Source organism: Chrysochloris asiatica, unplaced genomic scaffold (assembly GCF_000296735.1).
Source record: "Chrysochloris asiatica unplaced genomic scaffold, ChrAsi1.0 scaffold00056, whole genome shotgun sequence".
NCBI lineage: Eukaryota > Metazoa > Chordata > Mammalia > Afrosoricida > Chrysochloridae > Chrysochloris > Chrysochloris asiatica.
The window spans coordinates 401,098-419,561 of record NW_006408574.1 but is presented as its reverse complement, the minus strand read 5'-3'; the positions used below and the strand labels follow the sequence as shown (position 1 = coordinate 419,561).

Here is an 18,464-nt window from a genome sequence, read left to right as displayed (position 1 = left end):
ACTCAGAGGGGCCCTGGATGGCTGAAATGGTCCTGAAAACTATAACGTAGGTGCACTCACATTTGCACCTACGTTATATAAAGCATCATATAAAGTCAAGACAGTATCGTACAAGGATGGACATAGAGCAGTGGTATAGAATCGAGTCCAGAAACAGACTTCACAAATATGTGCCCGTATTTAGTCTTCTGCATGTGGCTGTCTTTTCAATGAATGGTGTTTCACCAACTAGAGATCCACAGGAAAAAAGGGGATCTGGACACACACCTCACTCTGTATGAAAATCAACTCAAGATGAATCTGTGATCTTAGGTATAAGATCTAAAACGATCAAACTTGAAGAAAACATGGGAGTAAAGCTTCAAGGGTTTCTTTTCGGAAATGGATTTATAGGTAAAGAAACCAAGAGCATGAGCAAAACAAAAAGGTAAATTGGACTTCGTCGAAATTAAAAACTTTGTATGTTAAGGTATATTTTCAAGAAGAAGAAAATATAGCCTACAGAACAGGAAAAAAATGTGGAAACCAATTCTCAGGTAAAGGTTCAATGTCCAGAATACATAAAGATGCCTGTAACCCAACATAATGACAAACATCCCAATTTTCAAATGGACACGTTCCTGAATAGGCATTTTCTCCAAAGAAGTACATAAATGGTTAATAAACATGGTAAGGTATTGGTCATTTGTTGTTAAGCACTTTCACATTGGGTCTGATTCATAACGACCCTGTGTGGGGTTTTCGAGGAGTAATTGGTGGGTTTGAATAACTGATCGTTCTGTTAGCAATCCAATGCTTACCCTACAGTGCCACATGAGGGCTCCTAATTGTACTTCCAAGTCATTTTGGACTCATTGCCACCCCATGTAGGGTTTCTAAGAAGCATCTGGTGGATTTGAACCGCTGACCTTGTGGTTAGCAGTCCAGTACTCATCTTACTGTGTCGCCCTAGGATTTCTTTCTGGTTGTTGTTGTTGTTGTGGGCCGTGGAGTCGGTTCTGACTCATAACGACCCTTTACAGGGTTTCCGAGGCTGTAAATCTTTACAGGAGGCAGAAAGCCTCATCTTCTCCCGCGGAACAGCTGGTAGTTTCAAACTGCTGACTGTGAGATTAGCAGCCCGATTCGTAAGCGCTACGTTACCAGAGCTCTTTTTAGGGTGATTAATATCAAAATAATGGGAAGTCAAAAGTATTGAGGAAGTGGAGAGATGGGGGCACTTGTCTACTGCTTTGGGGAATGTAAAATAGTATCACTAGTAATGAAAAGGTGTGGTAGTTCTTAAGAATATCAAACGTAGGGTTGCCATTATGACCCAGCAACTATTCCTAAGTATATATCCAAAAGAATTGAAGACAAGAAGGCAAGCAGGACACTGTACACCAGCGTTCATTGGAGCTTTAGTCACAATAGCCAAAAGGTGGAGACAAGCCTCATGTCCATCCGTGGGTGAACGGACAATAAAATGGGTTCTCTTCTCACAATGGCATGGTACTCAGCCTTAAAGAACACATTTCAACATGAATGAACCTTGAAAACATTATGCTAAGTAAAATAAGCCAGCCTCAAGAGGACAAAGAATTGTATAATCTGAGTAGGTCATTGCCTAGAGACAAAGTAGATTAGTGCTTACCAAGAACTTGGAAAGGCAGCTGCCTGGTCAGCTGATCAGAGGAGATTCGTATTTGTGCTCATTCCAAAGAGAGATGATCCAACGGAATGTGGAACTCATTGGACAGTATCGTTGATATCCTATGCGAGTTAAGTTTTAATAAAGGTAATACAGAAATGGCTGCAACTATACATGGACAGAGGACTTGCAGATGTTCAAGCTGGATTCAGAAGAGGATGTGGAATGAGAGATACCATTGATGATGTCAGATGAATTTTGGCTGAAAGCAGAGACTACCAGAAAGATGTTTACTTGTATTTCATTAACTACGCAAAGGCTTTTCTTTTTTATTTTAAGTTTTTATTGTGAATTATGTGATAGTTGACATTAGCTTTGCATTCATCCTATCGTATATCATTTCATGATTATAATCCCCTCCATTCATCATCAGACAACCAAAGGGTACACCCTGCAAGCCTTTTCCTTGGTGTCAGCACACAGCCCCTCTCCCTCTCTGCGTCTAGAGTCCCCAGCCGCTCCATCGCTCTACGTCATTGTCTCTGCCTCCATCTCTGGCGTCACTGTTTCTCTGGGTAGGGTCCCACACTCCTCTCCTCTCCCTTGAATGGTCCCAGGGACCTCAGCTCCTGGACTGCAAAGTCAACCACTCCCCTTTTTTTGCTATAAAACATCTACCTTTACATTTCCAACCTCCCAGTCAGTCCTGGTACCAGTTTTTCACTACTGCACCACGAGAGGCCTGTCCCCATCTCCTGTCATCAGCCCTGCCCAGACAGATTGGATACCACTCAGTGCAAAGGCTTTTGTTTATGTGAATCTTGACAACCTATGGACGACATTGTGAAGTATGAGTATTCTGAATTGTGCTTGTGAGGAACCTGTATTTAGATCAAGAAGCAGTTGTTAGAACAGAACAAGGGGACAAGGAATGGTTTCAAATTAAGAAAAGTGTGCATCACGGTTGTATTCTTTTACCATACTTATTCAACCTGTATGCTGAACAAATAATCCAAGAAGCTGGATTATATGAAGTAAAACGTGGCATCAGGATTGGAGGAGGAAGACTCGTTAACAGCTTGGAATATGCAGAGGATACAACCTTGCTTTGCTTGCTGAAAGTGAAGAGGACTTTTCAAATACTTATTGATGAAGATCAAAGACCATAGCCTTCAGTATGGATTGCATCTCAATGTAAAGAAAACAAAATTCCTCACAACTAGACCAATAAACACCATTCATATAAAGAGAGAAAAGATTGAAGTTGTCAGACTGCTTCATTTTGCTCGAGTCAACCATCAATACTCATGGAAGCAATAGTCAAGAAATCAAATGACATGTTATATTGGGCAAATCTGCTGCACGAGGCCTTTTTAAAGGGTTGAAGAGCAAAGTGTCAGCTTGAGGACTAAGGTGTGCCTGACTTAAGCCATGGTATTTTCAAAAACCTTGTATGCATGAGAAAGCTGGACAGTGAATAAAGAAAACCATAGAAGAATTGATGCATTTGAGTTATGGTGTGGGAGAATATTGAAAGTACCATGGACTGCCAAAAGAACAAACAGATCTTGGATGAAGGTACAGCCAGAGTGCTCCTTGGAAGCCAGGATGACCAAACTTCGTGTCTCATACTTCGGCCATATTGTCAGGAGGGACCAGTTGCTGGAGAGGGAGACTCCCAGTGAGATGGATTGTCAAAGTAGCAGCATCAGTGGGCTCAAATGTAGCAACAATTGTGAGGTTGGCCCAGGACCAGGCAGTGTTCTGTTCTGTTGTTCATAGGGTCATTATGAGTTGGTATCAACTCCATGGCACCTAACAACAAGGAAGAAAAAAATGGAGAAATCTTGTCACACTGCATTCAACCTCAGTTTAGGAGCAGCAGTCACGTTAAAGTTCCCCAAACCTAACAAAGCCTAACAGCAAATGTCAGAAAATAATTCGGGTAAATTAACAAGATAAGCTGATTCCGTCTACTCAGAAGTTATCCACCACCTGGTACACAGTTAACTAAGGTTGCAGTATATAAGAAGTAGGAAACAAGTCATGTGATCCAAGAAGTCAGCAGCCACAGGTGGTAGGAGCAGAGGCTTTGAACCAGCTTTTAATAGTGTGTGAGATAGCATAGCTGTAACAGCAAACAAGTGAGAGTCTTAGCAGAAAGTTGAGGCCTGTTGAGAAGAATCAAGTAATTCTAGGGCTGAGAAATAGAGACTCTGAAGTGGTAAGTTTATAAGTGAGCTTCCTGACAGCAGATGAAATATCCTAGGGGAGAAGTCATTGGAAATGAAGACCGAGGACAGACGTGCTAAAATCTGAAAAACAGATCCAACTGTCTGCTGTATTATTTGAGTCCCTGGAAAAGGAAATTCTGTAGGAAAGAAATTTGAAGAAATGTTCTTAAATACCGTCAAGTCAGTTCTGACTCATTGCAACCCAGTATAGGGTTTCTGAGAGGTGGCTGGTGAGTTTGAACTGCTGACTTCGGTTAGGAGTCCAGTACTTACCCTACAGTGCCACACCAGGACTCCCTTTGAAGAAATAATTGTCATAAAATCCCCAAATTTGGTGAAAAACATTGACATGCGGATCCAGGAAGCTCCGCAAACCCCCAGTAGGAAAAATACAAAGACTAGCACACCTCAGCCCATCCTGGTGAACTGCCATGCCCAGAGCTAATGTGCAACTTCACAGCAGCCAGACAGACAGCACTGTGAATGGCTACAACTGGTCATGTGACAGCCTGCAGAGCAGGAGACCTTTTCATTCTGAAAGAAAAGCTGTTGGTCCAGAATTGCACCAGAATAAAGATGTTTGTAGATAAACAACGGTTTAAAAGAATTACATTAAATTCCGTCTTTTCCCTCATTGCGCTCACTTGTCCCCCTGATCACGTCTCCCTCGTCCCTCCTTCTCACTTTCCTCTCTTCTACCCCACCTTTTCTCTCAGGGCATGTAGGCCTTTCATCGGACAGAACTTCCTGTAGTTGGGAACACATGGCTCACTCTCTGGTGGGTGAGAGCACGTTTGGGGCATCTCTCAACAATTTGCCTTCACCAGGACCAATTCTCGGTCTTGGCTACACCGTTTTCCAGGATCTCAGGACTCGTTCAGCTGTGCCTGCTCAAATAGCTGAGATCGCTCAAAAATAACAAACCCCATAGCCTAATAGCCTCGTGCTTGGTGTTTATGGTACAACTGAGGTTTCAGCACCAGTGACTGGGACTTAGGCCTAGAAGAGCTGCCAGTGAACCTTGGCTTCATAGGGATGTCGGTCATGGCGCTTGTCAAAGCTGGGCCACTGCTGGGAGGCTGGAAGTGAGGGCCATGGGGAAAGAAAGGACAATCTGTGGGAGACAAACATGCGTCGCTCTGAGGACAGGACGGGGCATCGGCAGTGCGTCCCTCCTTGCCCACACCCTGTGGCTCTAGGCTCTTCTTTCAACACCGCTGAGGCTGTGAACACACTGAGGCGTAAGGGTCAGAGGAAGAGACTCAAACTGTCTGTGGATCGTGTTGGAGCTCTCCACAGAAGATACTGCTGCTTGCTGGCAGGCTTCAAGCCCTGGGGTGGGCGGGGGGTAGGATATCGATGAGGCTAGCTGTGTTTCTGGAGTGGCCCTATCATCCCCCTTGTGGAGGGTGGGGCCTCAGGCACGTCTGTGTTGCAGGACGCAGAGGGCTCCACGTGTTTGCACCTGGCTGCCAAGAAGGGGCACTATGATGTGGTCCAGTACCTGCTTTCCAATGGACAGATGGACGTCAATTGTCAGGTGAGGCCTCGCCGCTCCCGTAGAACAGCCTTGTTTGTGCCCCCTGTCCTCTGGACAGCTTAGCTCCCTGCTCTAACCACAGCCAAGATGGTCAGCATTCCCTTGGGCTGGTTTTGTCTAATACTTGAACTTGTGGCCTGTTCTGCAGACTACATCCACCCCGCAAGCTTGAAGGAGGGTGTGGTCAGGTTTATCACATTAGCCTGGTAACTCCCCAGGCCTGGGCCCAGTCCACCCCCAAGGGCGGCAGCACGTGTTTGCTGGGAGTGCACTGGGGGGGTGGGTCCACTCTGCCCTGTCCTTGGCACTTGCTGTCCCATCTGCGGAGTGGTCACACTCTTTCCTTCTGACATTAGGACGATGGCGGCTGGACACCAATGATTTGGGCCACTGAGTACAAGCATGTTGACCTTGTGAAGTTGCTGCTCTCCAGTGGCTCTGACATCAACATCCGAGATAATGTGAGTCTGCGGCCCTGGTGGGGTCATCGTCACTGTTACTGTCCCTAAATGCCCTTCTCGAGGGACCTGTCCTGGGGGATGAGGTTCCATCAGGTTGTGCATGTACCTGCCAATCCATCTCACTGAGGATTTCCCTCTGTTGCTGACCCTCTACTTAGCCAAACGTGATGGTCCTCTCCAGGCCCGATCCGCCTGAGAATGTCCACAGCACTTGAGACTGATGTCCCCATCATGGCTTCTAAGGAGCTTTCGGACTGCACTTCTGCCAACACAGACTTGGCCGTTTGTCAGGCAGTCTGTGGTAGATTTAATAATTTTCACCACAATTCAGATGCATCGATTCTTCTGCCTTCTGTCTTATTCACTGTCCAGCTTTCTCTTGCATATGAGGCTATTGGGAACACCATGGCCTGGGTCAGGTGCACCTTAGTCCTTAAGGTGACATCTTTCTATGTAGAAGTCTTTTACAGCAGATTTACGTAGTACAGTATGTCTTGGTTTCTTGACTGCTGCTCCCAGGGACAGTTTGTGGATCAGAGTAAAATGAAATTCTGACAGCTTTAATCATTTCTACATGAGGAGTTTTGCTTGCTTTATGTTGTGGTGTAATTCATACTGAAGGCTGTGCTCTTTGATCGTCATCAGTAAGTATTTCGAGTCCTCTTCACTTTCAGCAAGCAAGGCTGTGCCATCTGCATTTTGCAGGTTATTAATTAATCTTCCCTTAATCCTGATGCTATGTTCTTCATGGACTCCATCTTCTCCGATTATTTCCTCAGCGTACAGATTGAGTTAGTATGCTGAAAGATGCATGCCTGGCGCACACCTTTCCTGGGTTTAGATCACACAGTAGTTCCTTAGTCTGGGTACAAGTTCCTCATGAGCACTATTCATCACAATGTTATCCATAATTAAGTACGATCCACACAGATCCTGGCAGGGTCTGCAGTTCAAACCCACTAGCCACTTCTTGGAAGCCCTATGTAGGGTCGCTATGAGTCCGAATTGACTCAAAGGTGCTTAACACGAGCGAACGAACATCTTTCTGGTATTCTCTGCTTTCAGTCTAAATTGATCTACATCAGCAGTGATATCCCTTGTTCCGTATCCTCTTTGAATCCAGCGTGAATTTCTGTCAACTTGTTGCTGCATCCGTCTTTCTGTTGTGAATTGAGGGAGAGTCCACGCAGCAGACCATCAGTTTCACATCCCGGCTCGATTGCAGTCACCGCACAACAGCTTCACTTATCCCACTTGCTGCCTGTGGGTCTTCTTTTCTTTCCTTCCTCCTCCTCCTCCTCCTCTCCCCACCTTCCTCAAGTTGGTGTCTGGGTAAATGCTGCCCTACCACTACTCGGCTAAAAATCGACCCACGCGGATGAGTTCAGTTCTGGACAGGAAGATGGCCAGGGTCTTGGATTCTCCCACTCTCCACCTAACCCCAGTAGGCCACATCTTTTTTTTATGATTTTGAGTTTGGGTCTGCATTTTCTCCCACTCTATGTGGGACCTACTGATGTGATCCCTTTCAGAGCAGTTGGTGGTAGTAGCTAGGCACCATCTCGTTCTTCTGGTCTAGGGTCCTGAAGACTGGTGTCCATGTGGTCCACTAGCCCACTGGACTGTTTGTTTCAAGCAGCTTCAGTTTTCATCACTCTCCTTTTTCGGGATCAAGAGAGACCAGTAGCTGCACCTTAGAAGGCCGCACATCAAGTTGGAAGGTCCCACTCACTTACCAAAGTGAGAATGTCTCTGTGCACTATTTATGCCAATCATCTTTCAGTCAACTGTAGCATGACTTTAATTGTGTTAATGACACTCTTTGGTCATTTTTGCATTCTGTTGGATTACCTTTCTTTGGGCACAAATTTGTGCAGCTGGGTAGCTGTCTTCCAAATTTTTCAGTATAAATGAGTGAGCGGTTGCAGTGTTGAGACTTCTTGGTGGGAGCCTTATGTCTTCACTACATCCCACCTTGACCTCCTTCCTTCAGTACCATTGGTTCTTTATCATCTGTGACCTCTTGAAATGGTTGCATAGTGACCAGTGCTCTAGGCTGCATTTCCTCTCTCTTTCCAGTTTCTTCTGATGTCTCATTCATTATTTTGCCCATACCAAACAACCAAATCTACCACCTTCGTCAAAGCCCACTCATAGCCATTCTAGAGGTTTTCTGAGGCTATAAATCTTAACATGAGTAGAAAGCATCATCTTTCTTCCACAGGCGATGGCTTAGCAGTGCAGTGCTTACCATGTTGTGTCACCAGGGCACTTTGTCGGTTCCGATTCATAGTGACCCCATACAGGGTTACCGAGGCTGTAACTTTTTGTTGTTGTTGTTAAGTGCTGTCGAGTTGGTTCTGGCTGTGTAGGCTTTCTGAGGAGCAGCTGGGGGCTTTGAACCACTTATCTTGGGGTTACCAGTCCAGTGCTTATCATGTAGTGTTACACCAGGACTCCTTTATTGCCCAGTGTTGTTGTGAAGTGCCGTTGAATCAGTTCTGATTCATAGCGACCCTCAGTAGGGTTTCCAAGGAGTGGCTGGTGGGCTCGAGCTGCCAGCAGCGCCTATTGTACAGAGCCACAGCAGACCCCAGTGAATTGCTCCAACACTGTACATGGTACACAAGATGGACCAAAGGCCACACAATTGGTCACATGTCAGAGACCGCCTGTATTCATGCACGTTTGTTTATGTTAGAATCTTCGTGTATTACAATATGTTTTCATTTCTTTTGGGTATATACCTTGTTGTTATTGTTAAGTGGCATCGAGTCAATTCTGACCCATAGCGACCCTGTATAGGGTTTCCGAGGAGTAGCTGGTGAGCTTGAACCGCCGGTCTTGCAGTTCAAATGGCTTTGTGGTCTGGCGCATTAACCCGCAGCGCTACCCCAGGACTCCATATATACCTAGTGGTGCAATAATTGGACCATATGATAGGTGTATGTTTATCTTTTTCATGAAATGCCAAATTGTTTTCCAAAGTGGTTGCAGAATTTTCCATTCCATGAGTTGTATTTGAGAGTTCCACCTTCTCCACATCTCGTTGTCGTATGGAGTGGTCCGTCTGTTTAGTTTTATCCATTGTAATAGGCATACCACTCGTCTGTCAGTCTCTCCGTCTATGGGGGCTTGTGTGTGGCTGAGACAGCAGAGTCACCCATGGTGGACAGGTTCCTGCTGAGAGAGAGACAAGGAAGAGGAGAGGTGAACCACTTCTGAAGGGTTAGCCACTGACAGGAGAGGGGCCCAGGCTTGCAACTGTGCTTATTGGTTGGTGGACGATGACCAGGACACTCACAGAGTGAAAGGCACTGAGTGGGAGCTGGCTGCAGGGCGAGCGAGGGAACGGCTGTGCTTGTGGCCCCGGCACAGGCCAGCTGGTGTCCACCCCACAGTGGGCCCACATCAGGATGAGTCACTGCGTCCTTCAGGAGCTATAGCCCCCAGAGGTGCTGAAGCATGCGCAGCATTAATAACTCAAGAGGGAGTCCGTCGGCGTCCATAAGGGTAGCTTAGGGTTAGGTCAATGGCAGCGTGACTTCGGGGGGCTCTCAGGTCTGAGCGAACCACATAAGCCCACAGAGCGTATTTCCTGATGAGGCCCCGACCTGAGGACTGTGGGGATGGGTCGGGGTCGGGGGGCAGGCAGGAGGCGGGGCTGAGGCGGGTGTGGGCCTCTGTCCCGAGAGTGGAGGACAGTCAGTGGTATTTGACTGTTTTCTTGTGTACGAGGGGCCTTTAAAAAGTTCATGGAAACATTCTTGAACTTTCTGCTCCACTTGTCCTTGAACTTTTTAAAACCTCCTTGTATTTCTGGCCTGTCTGGGAAAGTTTCATTTTCATGTCCTTTGTACGTTTAGTTTTTGGAATGACAGTGTTCTAATAAATTGGCTGTGATCATTATAAATCACACACATTATTCAGTTTTATTTTAGATGTCGATAGATAGCTGCCTCTGAGTGGGCTCTCACTCCCAGTGACTGTACATCTCACGGGACAGTCCAGAGCAGCCTGTGTTGGCTCTCTGCTTCACCCAGCGTGATGTCCTCCTGCAGTGATGGACCCTCCTGATGACATGGCTAAAGCAAGCCACTCGGACAGTGCTCTGTGTTGTCCACAAACTTGTCATTGTCTGATTTCCGAGTAGAGATTGCCAGACTTTTCTACCTCATCTGTCTGAGTCTGGAAGCCCCCCTGAAGCCTGCCCACCATGAGTGACCCTGATGCCATTTGAAATCCTGGTGACTTCACACAGTCACACAAAGCTCCCCCAGGATGACAGATGGACAGACGAGTGGTGATTTCTTTCCTAGAGGCCTTTATAAAATGACATTTTAATTTCATTAAATTGGTCTTTTTCAAACCTTTACTGTTATTGCTCTGTTTTGATTCTCACTCTTAAGGTAAGGATGATTTTTAAATGAAGGTTTCCCTACATGATCTGTTCCCAGTGTGCCGTGCTCAGCATGGTGTGTGCCAGGTGACTGTTTTTCTGTCTGTACAGTAATTCTATTGTCTTTAAACTGAAAAGTTACAAATTTAAAAAGTAAGTAGCCATCGCTCCTGAGTCCTGTTCTCTGATGAAGCTGCAGTGTCCAGGCCATTGGCACCGAGGCTGGCTCATGTGGGCGTCTCCGCCCTGCCAGGCTTTGGTGGCTGATGCTCATGGCCTCGTCTCTGTCTAGGAGGAGAACATCTGTCTGCACTGGGCAGCATTTTCAGGCTGTGTGGACATTGCAGAAATCCTGCTCGCAGCCAAGTGTGATCTTCACGCCGTCAACATCCATGGGGACTCGCCGCTGCACATCGCCGCCCGGGAGAACCGTTACGACTGTGTTGTGTACGTGAGGCCTCTGTGCTGTCCACTTGGTGACCCCTGGACAATGCATGTGCCCCTGGGTGTCCAGGGGAGCTCCTTACACAAGCAGAGGGCCTCGCGCATTTCACCTTTGAGGGCAGCTCCTGTATATTTCAAGGAACCCTGGTGGAGTTGAGGATAAGCACTGGACTGCTAACTACAAGGTTCCGTGAGAGACAGATGAGACTCGCGTAAAGATTCGTAGCCTTGGGTCGATGGCTTGGTTTTGGTCTGGCTGTACTTCTGGTTTGGGCAGTCATTGTGACAATTACACATATATGTGCCCACCCTGGAGGGCAGCTGGTGGGTGGGACCTGGACTCCACAGAGAACACAGAGGAGCTCTTCATTCTTCTGGTTTTAGCCCTGCGTGGCGTCAGAGCCACCGTCTTCCTATCTTTGTTCTCTGGTGCTGATCCTTATTGGGGTCAGGGTGGAGCCAGGCTGAGCCCTAGGTTGGGTCAGTCCTCCTCTGTGCTGCACACAGGGGTCCTGCCAGTCTCTACCTTGGGCTTGTCCCCTTTCTGTCCTTGAGGATGAATTTGGATGAGAAATTCAAGGAACGCCAGAGTCCATCCTCCAAAGAAACTTAAGAAGGCCAGCGTGTGGTAGATGTGGGAGAGACGCACCGTGTGTGCTGGGGTGAGGGGAAGCCCGTGCCTCCACGGCACCGCTCAGCTGGTGTCTTGGGTATTTCAGAGTGTTGGCTCAGCCACCGCGTGGCCCTGCTTGTGGTTTTTAGTGCCCTGTTGGCCTCCATCTTGTCTTTCAGCCTCTTCCTTTCTCGGGACTCTGACGTCACCTTGAAGAACAAGGAGGGCGAGACCCCCTTGCAGTGTGCCAGCCTCAATTCCCAGGTGTGGACAGCCCTGCAGATGAGCAAGGCTCTGCGAGACTCGGAGCCGGAGCAGCCCGGCCCGACGGAGCGGACGGTGAGCAGGTGAGCGGGCCAAGGCTGCCGTGGCCCATGCTGGCCTCCTGGGCTCCCTGGGTTCTGGGCAGCAGCAGTCGCTCTGTCCTCACAGAGACATCGCACGCGGTTACGAGCGCATCCCCATTCCCTGCGTCAACTCGGTGGACAGCGAGCCGTGCCCCAGCAACTACAAATACGTGTCTCAGAACTGCGTGACCTCCCCCATGAGCATCGACAGGAACATCACCCACCTGCAGGTCAGCGGTCCACTCGACGGTCAGCACAGGGGGCTCAGGCTGAGCCAGCCCATTGGAGGGCAGCTCTGCAAGGGTCTTCTCTCCCAGCACCCCCGGCACCGACCGAGTGCCTGCAGGGTGACCAAGCGGCAACTCCCACCTGGTGCAGAAGGAAGCCTGCAGAGCAGGCTCCCCACCAGAGACATTTGGCCTCTCTCCTTTCCTGTCCAAGGTTTGGCATATAAGAAACCTGCCCTGATCACATGACACTCCCCGCAGACATCCAAGTTAGGCTTTACAGAAGCCCAGCCCCCTTCTCTTCTTACAAGCTCCACGGAGCCCCAAGTCTCCCTCCTGACAGGACGACGCCCTGACTCTCCTTCCATGGCGGGTCCCTATCTCCTTGGCATTTCTCAATCAGCAGCAGCCTTTGATTCCAGTCTAGACTGGTTTTAGCTCCTGTCTGGGATTGTGCTCTCCCTGCCCCCACTGTGCCAAGTTCTCTGCTGTATCCCTGTCCTGTCCCCGCTCCCACCTGGAAGCACATGCCATCGAAGGGCCCCTGGCTATGGACAGAGGCGGCCCGCTGAAGCTGCCCCCCTTCTGCCCCCAGTACTGCGTGTGCATCGACGACTGCTCGGCCAGCAACTGCATGTGCGGTCAGCTCAGTATGCGCTGCTGGTACGACAAGGTGAGCCGTGCCAGATGCCCACCAGGCAGGTGTCTGTTTGTGGGGTATCCTCGGTGGTCAGGGCTGGGGCTGCAGGAAGGATGGGCTTGTGTGTTTGGCGGTCTACTTTGAGCACGTTGTGTCAAGCTACCCGAGAGGCCGAGTGCTAAGGGTGGATGAGTGCCCACAGTCCGGGGAGGGCACAGGGTCTCTGTCCGAGGAGGCCAGGGAGAGCTTACAGAAGCTGCGAGTGGTGGTGGTCTGCAGTCTGGCAGGCTGACGGGGTGAAGGGAGCGGGCAGCAGACAGGGCTCTGCCCAGGCTGACAATGTCTACGAGGGTCTCAAAGCTCCCACAGAACGGGCCGGGGCAGTGGAGGGAGCTGGCTTTCTGCAGAGTCTGCAAGGCTGAGAGAGACAGATGACCGCAGGCCACCAGAAAGGGAGCCAGAGAGGGAGGGACATGGCTAGCCGTTGGTGGGCTTCTTGGGCTCCGGGTGAGGGTGTGCCGGCCCAGAAGGTTCTGGGAAAGCTGTGCTGGCATGCACTTTGACGCTTTCCTTAGAAATCATCTTCTGTGTGCAGCCCACCCTTGGAGCCTCGGGTGCTGCTTTGACTAGAAATAATCGTTTTGATGTTGGCTGAACCACCCTGGGTGCTCTGTGGGGAGTCATATGTCACTGCGGCCAGCAGAGCGGGCAGCAGCTAAAGCTACGTGTGCCTCTCCCTAGGATGGCCGCCTCCTGCCGGAGTTCAACATGGCTGAGCCGCCCTTGATCTTCGAATGCAACCACGCCTGCGCCTGCTGGAGGAACTGCCGAAACCGGGTCGTACAGAACGGCCTCAGGTGAGGTGGCAGTCCCCTCACTCTCAGCTGTACAGCTTCAGAGCCCAGATCCCCTGGGAGTTCTGCGTGCACACAGAACTGATAATGCAGCGCTAACCATATCTCCTCTAGAAGTGTTGCATTCGTCTTAAATTATTAAAATAATTGCTTTCTCCTCCTTAGACTTACATTTTGATACTTTCAGCTTTAAATTTGCAAGAAGGAACAGACTGGCTCATTTGAGCTAAGAAGCAGAAATGAATTTAGCGTGGGCGTCGGTGATGTCTCCTCCCAATCCAGTTACTGTGCTCTCTTCTCAGTCCTCCAGTGGTCTTTACATCACTGTCCTTGCCGCCCCTAGTGGCACTGCCATGTGCCATGAGAGTCTCCTTCCTCACGGAAGGCTTGCTTGTTCTGTTTAGGCTTCTCCTGCATCCTCGGCCCAAGTTCAGCCCTCAAGCCTTTTCCTCCCTGGGCCCCGGTTATTGTGAAGAAGAAAGTTACATGTGCTATAACTTGAGTTAAATACTAACTTCCATCAAATTTGGTTTTGTTCCCAACATTAGTAACCAGGGAACAGAGAGCTGGCGCTCAGCCCACCTCCCTCCCTCTGTGTGTGGCGGAGGACAGACCGTGCGCCTGCGTGCGCACACACAGACATATTCGCACGCACCTGGGCCCCACATGTCACACCTGGGTGGAGCGTGTGCAGCTCCCACGAGGCCTTGGTGGCTCCTCCAGCTGCATCCATGTGGTCCTGAGCTCCGGAGAGGCTCGGGGCTTTGGGGCTGGGATCCTGTATCTACTCTGCCTCCCACAGTCCTCTGTTCCATCCTTGTCTTTACTAAGATGCGCCCACAGTCGTGCACACATGTGTGAACAAGTGTCTGGGGCGTGATTTGTTCCCATCACAGTCGGGCTCCTGTGTCTGTTCCCTTCCTCGTGTCACTTGGTGGTGACCCTGTGGACTACCCCAGAGCCAGGCAAGTCCACGTACTGACCACTGAGCCCCTCTCTGCTTCCAGGGCACGGCTACAGCTCTTTCGGACACACAACATGGGCTGGGGTGTGCGGGCTCTGCAGGATATCCCAGCGGGCACCTTTGTCTGCGAGTACGTGAGTCCCATCCCTGACCTGGGTAGCCTTGAGGGGCTGCGGAAGGTAGGGGCCAAGTCATACCCCTGAGAGGGGCAGGACCAGGGCATGGAGGGTAATGAGGCACTGGTGGAATTGGGATTTGGGCTCAAGTCCCTCTGCACATGCTCCCAACAAGACCCAGAGCTCAATGGGTGGTCGCTTTGGAGGGCTGTTGAGGCCCTGGGACTGACAGACCCTCCATGTCTGCTGTTCTACATCCATCATGTCGTCTCCCCCAGGGTGGGCGGGCCAGGACCCTCATGGTTTAGGAGGAGTGGGGTGTGCCCGAGCTGTGCGTCTCTCAGCCTTGTGTGTGCTCAGAGTTCCTCAGACAAGTGCTTCCCCTTGGCCCAGGACTTGCAGTAGGTACGGGAGGGCGGGCCTGCTGGCCCCTCAGTGTCCTGTCTACCTCGGCCTCCAGGAACACGGTTCAGGGCAAGCCTCCCCCGGCACTGCTTCTCCTATGGGCTCCCTGCACTCTGCATTACAGCGTCTGCCTGTCTGTCCGTCTGTGTGTCTGCCTGCCTATCTGTCTGCCTGTCGCCTGCCTGCCTGTGTGTCTGTCTGTCTGTCTGCCTCTCTGTCTGCCTGCGTGGAGAGTCCAGCTGACACTGGGCCCCTGCCACCAGAGGGCTGCTCCAGACTTCGGGCTCCATGGTTTCTGTGCCTGGAAGCCGTTTAACCCTGTTCAGTTGCAGACACATGTCTGGCAGCCATTTTACCTGTTTGTTCCTTCGCTGACTGTGAAGGGAGAAGACAGCAGCTTCCTCACACAGAGCGCACCTCTCCCTACAGGTACGTCGGGGAGCTCATCTCCGACTCAGAGGCTGACGTCCGGGAAGAGGACTCTTACCTCTTTGACCTTGACAACAAGGTAGGAGTGGGGTCTAGTGGGCACTTGTGTCCCCGTGGCCATTGCTGAAGGGTCCATGCTGAGCTCTGTCCTACAGGACGGGGACGTGTACTGCATCGATGCACGCTTTTATGGGAACGTCAGCCGCTTCATCAACCACCACTGCGAGCCCAACCTGGTTCCCGTGCGTGTCTTCATGTCCCACCAGGACCTGCGCTTCCCCCGTGTGGCGCTCTTTAGCACCCGCTCCATCGTGGCTGGCGAGCAGCTGGGGTAGGCATTGCGGGTGCCCCAGGGGACTGTGTGCGTTAGAGGGGAGGGGCGTGTGCTGGGCAGCGGGCTCTGGAATGTTGACAGGTTGCATAGACCAGAGCTGGGGGTCGGCATGGGTGTGAGCCCACCCCACCCCGTCTCCAGCCTGGGCCTGTCCTGCAGCAGACACGTCCCTCTGGAATGCTGGCTCAGGGCTCACAGTCCTGGTCAACTGCAGAGACCTCGGGAGCGCTGGGAGGCTTTACTCCACTGGACCCGTGGGCAGCCCGTGGCTCTCCTCCCTGAGGCAGGACTGTGGAGTGGCCCCCTCACCGTCCAGGCCCTGGGCTGGGAGGCACCTGAGTCCAACCCACTCTATCTCCAGGTTTGACTATGGAGAACGCTTCTGGGACATCAAAGGCAAGTTGTTCAGCTGCCAGTGTGGGTCCCCCAAGTGCCGACGCTCAAGCTCAGCCCTGGTGCAGCGACAGGCCAGCTCGGCCCAGGCGGACACCCACGAGAACGGCCTGCCGGACACCAGCTCCTCTGCCTCCGCCGACCCCCTATGAGGGCAGCGGGGCGGGAAGCGCAATACTGTGTGGATGACCTTTAGAGGATAGGAGTCTCCCCAAGGGGAGCTGGACTTCACTGCTGTCTCCCATCCTGAGTGTACGGACACCCGCCGCTCACAGCAGAACACGCTCAGGGCCAAGCGGAACTTTGGACGCTGGGGATGGCGCCACCCTGTCGCTCTCTTGGCTCCCGTTTCCTCCTCTGGCTTTGTGACGCTGTCGGCAGTGTTCCCGGGAAGAGGTCTGTGCAAGCCTGCCAAAGCATCGTCTCCCGACGCCGACCGGCACCTCAGGGCTGCCCACATGGTCATCCCAGAGGGTCGGGGCAGCGCCACACCCCCAGAGGAAATTCCCAAGGGAGCGTTGGATTGCTCTTTACAGGAAGTCTGTGTCTAGCCGTGTCTCGAGCCTCAAGAGACCAGTTTGGTGAAGGCAAGGACAGATGGTCCGCGAGACCACCTCGCTTTCCTGGCCACCTGCTGTCGACAGCCCTGAGGAAACTGGCTCTTTTCTGCCATCACTGACCATGAAGACGGATGAAAAATAAACACAGACGATGGTGCTGACCTGGCGTGGTTTCTCCTCACCACGTAAAATACCAACTGTACACAAGAACAAAGTGGTTTTAGAATAAAATGCAGGAAAACCTTTTTTAAGATGTTAGTCTTGTAGCGTGAATAAATTTGCCATCACCTTTTGTGTGGTGGCCCGGCCGGTCACATACTTTTTTTTGGCATATATCTTTTTCGATACTGTAACTAGTGCGGTAGCCGTGGGGTTTTGTGCGACTCTTCTAAGCAGTCACAATGCGGTCATGTTTCTTTTTTCTGTTAAGAGCTTTTGACAGTTTTAAGAGCTTTTGGCTCAGACCATTTCTTGTTCTGTTTTCAATGAAATCAATAAAAAAAAAAAGTAAGTGAGGCTTTCGTGACGTCGTGTTTCAGCTGGTCTCTGCTGCCCGAGATGCCACCTGGCACCCTGAGCCGAGGGTCGGCCAGCTCAGGGCCAGGAGCCATGGGGACCATGGGCCATATTCTGACTGTAGCCTGCGAGTGTGCTCCTTGCCTGCGTACATGTCTGCACACGTCCACCTGTGTGTGATTCTGTACACGTGTGTGCGCCAGGCCTCAGCCAGGTGGGATAGAGGCGGTGTGGCTATGAGGGGCTGCACTGTGGAGGGTGGGGGCTCAATAGGAATCTACGTGCAGGCGTGAGCCCCTGGCCGGGCATTGGGGTGGCACAGGTGGTTGCGGGAGTGATGCCCTGGGCAGCCAAGTAGCTGTGAGGATATCGCTTTGGCAGCACCCTTTCATCGGGGCCAGCGCAGACCAGCTGCATGGGAGGCCTTTGCTGAACCAAGCCCAAACCTCCTTCTGAGGCAGGATTGGCCTGGTCCCCGCAAGGAAGCATAGACAGCTGAGAAGCAGCGTGAGGGAGCTCCGGACACTTGGTCAGAAGACAGCGTGGGCAGCTACCACCAATGCAGGTGAGCACAGGACAGCATGTTGACTCGGGTCCCGAACAAAGGCCACTTGCTTCCTGGAGGGTTTCCGTGGTGGCCTTTTGCTGTCGCATCGCTTCTTCCCATCTTTGCTCTTAGTGGAGGATGCATAGGGCACAGGCGACATGGGAGTGTCCAAGCCCAAGGCCCTGCCGTTCCACAGCCCCCGACCGGGTCCTGCCCTCGAGGCAGGTGGACACCCAGGGCAGTCAGTTCAGCACAACCCCACCTCCATTAGGGGAGCCCCCAGTCCTGACTGGGGCGCCTGTCTACTGGTTTGCTGAGGACACGCCCAGCTGTGTTTACCCGCCAGGAAGAGATGGGTTGTCTTTAAGGAGGGGCGGGCTGGCTTAAGGACCTGCTGAGACCAGGTCAGCATTCTGGCCAGGCTACAGCTGTTTCTGTGAAAGCATAGCTGCTCTCTGGCAGAAATGCAAGAGCCGGAAGGAGAGGTCCTGTCCTGGGGGCCACTCTGCCGGCCTTGCCCCTGATGCCCTCTCCAAGGGGCTGCACCAGCCCAGAGCGATACTGGAAGGGAGAACTGTGTTCCTCCAGCTGTTTCCACATGTGCAGTTATCCCCTTGGCGAAGGGCTCAGAGGGTTACATTTTAGGATATGATACCAGATGCCACGCCTAAAATGCACCCCACCCATGGGGCATGTCTCCCACCACATCCAGCGGTGGGCATTTTCCTGGTACTTATCACAGTCACATAGAAGAAAAATGACGCCCGAGTGTGCTATTTCGTCTTTATCGGCATCCTGGTGAAGTTGAACA

General features: G+C 51.2%; 1 protein-coding gene across 1 annotated transcript in view; it reads left to right on the top strand.

The window, feature by feature from the left end:
* The window catches only part of EHMT1 (euchromatic histone-lysine N-methyltransferase 1), a 67,947-nt gene extending 51,765 nt beyond the window's left edge, over positions 1–16,182 (top strand). Inside the window, exons 15-25 of the mRNA XM_006863648.1 lie at positions 5,303–5,404; positions 5,761–5,865; positions 10,557–10,711; positions 11,501–11,668; positions 11,754–11,898; positions 12,491–12,568; positions 13,277–13,392; positions 14,397–14,483; positions 15,304–15,382; positions 15,459–15,634; positions 15,999–16,182. Coding sequence (XP_006863710.1) covers positions 5,303–5,404; positions 5,761–5,865; positions 10,557–10,711; positions 11,501–11,668; positions 11,754–11,898; positions 12,491–12,568; positions 13,277–13,392; positions 14,397–14,483; positions 15,304–15,382; positions 15,459–15,634; positions 15,999–16,182 — 1,395 coding nt within the window. The remainder of the gene's footprint in view (positions 1–5,302; positions 5,405–5,760; positions 5,866–10,556; positions 10,712–11,500; positions 11,669–11,753; positions 11,899–12,490; positions 12,569–13,276; positions 13,393–14,396; positions 14,484–15,303; positions 15,383–15,458; positions 15,635–15,998) is intronic.
* The last annotated feature ends 2,282 nt before the right edge of the window (positions 16,183–18,464 follow it).